General features: G+C 39.2%; 1 protein-coding gene across 2 annotated transcripts in view; it reads left to right on the top strand.

Moving 5' to 3' along the window:
• hk2 (hexokinase 2) overlaps positions 1-3405 on the top strand; it is a 44436-nt gene extending 41031 nt beyond the window's left edge. For both annotated transcript variants that reach the window (XM_026186935.1, XM_026186934.1), the window contains 2 exons: positions 1889-2125; positions 2497-3405. In XM_026186935.1, coding sequence (XP_026042720.1) covers positions 1889-2125; positions 2497-2641 — 382 coding nt within the window. In that variant the 3' untranslated portion in view covers positions 2642-3405. The remainder of the gene's footprint in view (positions 1-1888; positions 2126-2496) is intronic.
• The last annotated feature ends 2595 nt before the right edge of the window (positions 3406-6000 follow it).

A 6000-nucleotide genomic window follows, 5' to 3' on the forward strand; every position in this document is an offset into this window, starting at 1 on the left:
GCGGACCGTTGAATGAAACGGATGAACCAGAATTGGTTTGTAAAAATGCTGCAACTTCAGTGGTGTGGAACTGGTTTAGCTTTCGTCCGTCAGATACACAACAAAGCACTATTTTTGGTAGCGCATGCTAGCGGGCCGTCGTTATTACCGTGTTTGTGGAAAATACGGCACACTTAAAATCAATCCTTCGATTTTTCTGAAAATCGACAGTGCGCCTTATAATCCCGTGTGCCTTATGTATGAATTCTAGTTGTGTTTACTGACCTCGAAACGATTTTATGTACACGGCGCTCGAAAATCTGTCAAATGTTTTAGTGTGACTTTGCTAAGCTACGAAGCCGCACCGCTTGATGGATTGTCGGATCATTACGACTATCGTAGGCAGGAGCCTCGCGGAGTGATACGTACTGTGCTTCAACATAATGTTACCGTATTGTGTGTGTATAACCTCTTTTTAAGTTTTGTGGCTATTATACATGGTTATGCTGAGGATATGTCGGCCAGTTTCCACTGGAAATGCCTTTTGGTTAAACTGTCAGCAAGAAATTTGCACTGTTAAATTTTTATATAACTTTAATGCACATAAAAAACAGCTGCTTGTTTAAGTGAAAATACATTGATGGGGTTTTTTGCACTAATAAAGTTGTGGAGTTGTAAAGTGTTTTGTCTAGTGTCAATTATATCATCAGTTATATCGTTATTGCAAATTTTCAAATGTATATCGTGATAAATACTTTTGGTCATATCGCCCTGCTCTACTAAGAACCAGTCCATCTACTGTATGCATCATTAACACTGCATGCTAAGAAGTTCAGCTCATCCAGTGTGAACAAATAATACCAAGGTGTCGTTTGCATGTGATAAGGAGGACGTGACAGACCAATGACAAGCAGACCTTTGACCGTATTTGAAACTCTGGGAATGAGAGTAGGCTTTGCAACCTGTGTGATGATGGCAGGATTTCTAAATGTTCTGTATGCTAGTAGCATCAGTTAAGGGCCTGAGGGCTCTGTCTTATCGAGTTTAGCATTCTGATTGAATCATCCTGGATTTACCTCCCCTGCTACAGTGCACATGAAAGAGCCAAGATGTGTTATTACAGATTAATCTAAAGAAACATCAATCGCGCTGGGTGATTTTAAAGAGATTGATAGAAGCAGATCAATGCAAAAGTACAAAGAAATGGGTGAGATCAGAGATGTTTCAGAGAAAGGCTGTTACTTTGTGTTCATAAATTGTGCTCTTTACTTTCAGCACATTTGATGTGGAATTACAATATTTTAAATGGGTAAAATGACATTTATTCTAATGATTCTACACAAAGTCATTTAGAATGAGAACATTAAAATATGTTGATACTTATCAACTAAAGTTCACAAACTGAAATAATTGTGAAGTGATTAAGATCCTTTTAGCTGCATGTTGCAACGGACTGAGAAGGAAGAAGGTCTTTGGTCAGAAAGGGCTCCATCTGTCACTTTCCCATAGCTGCAGATGTCCTCTGCAGAGGAGTGAGAGCTCGCAGCGGCTCATCATCCATAAGGCTTTTTATGAAGCGAGATAGAAAACATCATGTGGCAAATCTCATTTAGAGGAAAGGATGTGGAAATAGAAAAATGGATGAAACAAAAAAATAGTGCTTCTCTGTAGGTCACAATGCTGCAGGTCCATGTTTGCTGCATCCACCAACATGTGGAGTCTGCAATCTTTCTAAAATCCAACCATGAATCTCTCTGAGTCTTTATAGGGTTTAAATTTGCACGTGTAAGACTTTGTCTGCTTTAAAGTTCCGCGTTTCTTTCTGATTATAAATGCTCTGTATGATTGTGTGTCTAATAAGTGGACTCTCTTTGCGCGTGCATAACACTTTCTTCTCTCCGACCCGCAGCGACCGCCTCGCCATGCGTCAGGTTCGCTCCATCCTGCAGCACCTGGGCCTCACCGGCTCCACGTGCGATGACAGCGTGCTGGTGAAGGAGGTGTGCAGCGTGGTCGCCCGCCGTGCCGCTCAGCTCTCTGGCGCTGGTTTAGCCGCTGTTGTCGACAAGATACGGCAGAATCGCAACTTGAATCAACTCTCCATCACCGTGGGAGTGGATGGCACGCTTTATAAAACGCATCCTCAGTAAGAAGCAGTTATCTCCTAAAACAGCATTTTATTCAGTTCGTAAGAATCAGACAAGCCTGCACTATTAAGCCCTGAGTGGTTGGGATACAGAGCTACACTGCACACTTTTATATTCACAAATTTATTATATTTTTTTCTGAATTGTAGATTTTTGGATAAACTATTCATGATTTGTACAAAGAGCTGCAGAAATGTATCTTTTTAGTCCTTTGAGGACTTGAAAGAAAAGACCATCTGGGTGTATTACATTTAAGACAACGTAGTCATCAGCTGCAAAAATACTCTTATTTGCATAGTAGAGGAAGAGAGTTTCTTGCAGCTTTTTGACACTTATTTCTCCTCTCTCTCTCTTTCCTTTGCTTATTAAGTTTCTCTGCCATTATGCAAGAAACACTGCGGGATTTGGCGCCACAGTGTGAGGTGACGTTCCTGAAGTCGGAGGATGGAAGTGGAAAGGGAGCAGCACTGATCACCGCAGTGGCCTGCAGGGTCAAAAATGAAGGACAGCAGTAAATCCCAAAGGCTGCTGTGATGTCATGAATAGTTATATATATATATATTTTTAATGTTTTTTTTTCCACCCCCAGTGTAAAGGTGTGTAAGAATGTGTTTTAAGATTTGTGTTTGTAATCTTTGTAGCTGATATTGAGAAGGGGGGAGTCTTTAAATGAAGTTCAGACAGCGCGTTACAAGAATTGCACCTCCTGTGAAATGTGACTGTTACAAGCTGATGGGCTTGCTTTGTATACACTCCATCTTTGTCTTTAATATTGAATATCCCAGGCTGCCTTCCAGCTCGTGTGTATAAGTTTATACACTGATTGAAAAAAGAAATGTTGGAAAAACTTGTTTAGGCAGCACGTGTCACAAAGTGCCTCCGTCACAAAAACATTTCCATTGCCTTTATTTGGAAAATTGCTGAACACGTGGGAGATTAAACTGTAACTCCTGTGTTATGAAACCAAAAATGAAATGCCGGTTGTTGTACTGAATTTACCAATATTTAAACACAGCGTTTATATAAGTGAACTGTTCTGTTCTGCTGGACATGCTGAAAACCAAATCTTATTCATTCTGTATTTTTATTCATACTGTGTTTGTATTTGTAGTGCTAGCAGAGGGCTAATGATTACCATTAGGTTATTCTGATGCTGTAGGAAAAGTACCAACATTAAATATTCTCACTGCACCCATCCCCAGGGACTCTTACCAAACAATAGAGGTCAGAAAATAAAGGAGAAAAGACAAAAAGTTGAAATCCAGCACTGGTGGGAAAATGTTTTTAATTTATTTTTCTTTTTTATTTGTATTAACTTTATTTGCATGTTTAAATATTTCATTTTGCTACCAAAAAGGTTAAAAAGTCATGTTTCTGAAAATGCCCGTCAAGCCGAAACTCAGCAAAAAAGAATCTTTTTTTAAAAAAAAATCAGAATTCCCAACATTCAGCAGCAACATCACTAAAATCAAGCTTTAGTGAATTTTTAGAACCACAGCACTTTGCTTTTTCATTCATAATCTGTCTGCTAAGATTGTCTGGCAGATCATAATTCATCCTGCGGTTTTAGTGCCATTAAAGACCGTCACATTACAATTGATGTATTCGTTTGCTCTTTCTTTTATTCAGATGGGTACTAAAATAGATCCATTTGGGAGCAACTTTCAAGCAAACAGATACTGTAGTCGCAGTGAGGGTGCAGGTGAATCACAGCATGGCTCATGCAGGCTTCATAGTTTTAAGCTTAGCCACGTGCACGTGTAATGTGCCTGTGGATGAGTTCAGGAAACAATCAGTACACAATTGTGCATTTACACTCTCATTTCTTCCTCCATTGTCCTTTATTCCATTATTCTTGTTACGCAGCCTCCATGTTGCGTCCTTTTCAAACTCAAAGGTCAACAATCATCAGAATCAGAATACTTTATTGATCCCTGGGGGAAATTATTTTTTGTTACAGTGCTCCATTTTAAACCAACATTAAGACAAGACAGACAATACGCTAACTAAGAATAGTACAATATATACATATATATACATACATACATACATAAGTCACTTATAAATAAATATTTGGAAAAGAAACATGTGGGTACAATAGGATATACATATACACAGTTTAGTGTTCGTGAAAGAGGAGATCACAAGATCCCTCTAAACCTTAAAGAATGTGTCTGTCACCAAATACATTTGCTTATATCCATGGAGATGTGAGCAGGCTTCATCTGATAACCTCAGAGGTGAGTATGCTCCTTCAGCCCACAGCAGATGTGCATTTGCCTAATATGCAGTCTAATTAGTGTTACTGCATTCAGTTTAACCGAACACCTTAATCACTATAAGCAGACCTTTATAATGAGCCTTCAGTCCTTTGAATGGCACATGCCAGGGTTGGACGGCTAATGAACTGGACATCACATATGTTAGTCATACGCTTGTATAAATGTTGGCTATATACAGTCTGCTGTTATTAATATAACTCCAGGTTCACCTAATGCTGCAGTCCTGTGTCTGTATTTAAAAAGAAAAAGGATCTCAAAATGCTTTTAAAATGGTCTCTCCAAGGTGTATGGCTTTTCTGGGAGATACCCTTCGTGTGACATCATAAAGATGTAAGCTTAGCACTGAGTGTTCAGAACAGTTTGAAGCCTGAGCTTTAAGCTCACATGGATTACTTTTACATATGCTGACCCAATTATTTAAAACTTTGGTCACTTTAATATGAGTATCTATCCCTGTAGCAATAAATGTATGATAAAAATAAGGCGGTCCTAGCCTGTTTGGTGCCCCGGGCGAACACTCCCCCCCCCCCCCCCCCCCCCCCCACACACACACATATGAAGAGAGAGAGTATGCATAGAATGCAAACAGCTACCAAACAGCCATCATAATTTGTCATACAATGAGAACAGGAAGAATCAACAATTGACAATGACTAATTAACATTAAAATCTGTAACATAATGTATTGTTTGGAGTTCAGTCTGTTACTGTTACTATTTTTACCATTTCTTTTTGGAGCAACTGTAACCCACATTATTTCCTTAGGGATTAATAAAGTATTCTGATTCTGATTGTTTCAGGATGACCTGCCATTGTCCAATGACACATCTGCTTACCTGCATCTTTTGCTCGTTTCTCCTCCTCTTCTTTTCTATTTTTTCTAAACTGAGGACCTGATGGCTTTGAACTTTAATTGTCCATCTTACATTGGTTTTAATTTTGCACTCCAGTATGAATACAAATCCCCCAATTCGAGGATCGCCACAACATAACCTAATAAACTTACCTTAGTTCACAGATTCACTTTGTCTAGGGTGCATTTCTGAGATTTTACACAACCCAGGATTCAAATCATGAATACATAATGGGCTTGGATTTACATCATTGTGAATGAAATGTGCTCTATTTGGAAGCAGCAAGGCTCTCCTCCCCTTTTGACGGGTTGTGTGTGAGACTTTAAATCATCAAACTGTAAATTATAAATTTTCAATTGTTATTGATCCCTTTACCCCGAGTCCTAAAGTGTATATTTATTTTCTTACTCTTCTTATATATATTGTTTGTTTACTTGCACTGCTGTAACTGGAGCCTCGCCGTATCGTCTCTCTATATTCTGGACTGTAGCGGAGATGACAATAAAGTTTTACTTTGACTTCAGCAGCAAGCAGGCGCACCGAGGGCTCTCGCGCTCACTTTTCACGTATAGAATTTCGAAAAAACATCGGCGCAAATTACAAGTCTGTATCATAATGTCTGGTGTTTTCGTGTTTGTTAGTTTGTCTTTATTTTGTTTTATTTTGCGAGCTGGTTATTAGATGCTGCTCCAGCCAGCCAGAGAATCCCCTCGCCGCCCCGCCCTCTCCTCCCTGTGC

The sequence above is a fragment of the Astatotilapia calliptera genome, chromosome 12 (genome assembly GCF_900246225.1).
Source record: "Astatotilapia calliptera chromosome 12, fAstCal1.2, whole genome shotgun sequence".
Lineage (NCBI taxonomy): Eukaryota > Metazoa > Chordata > Actinopteri > Cichliformes > Cichlidae > Astatotilapia > Astatotilapia calliptera.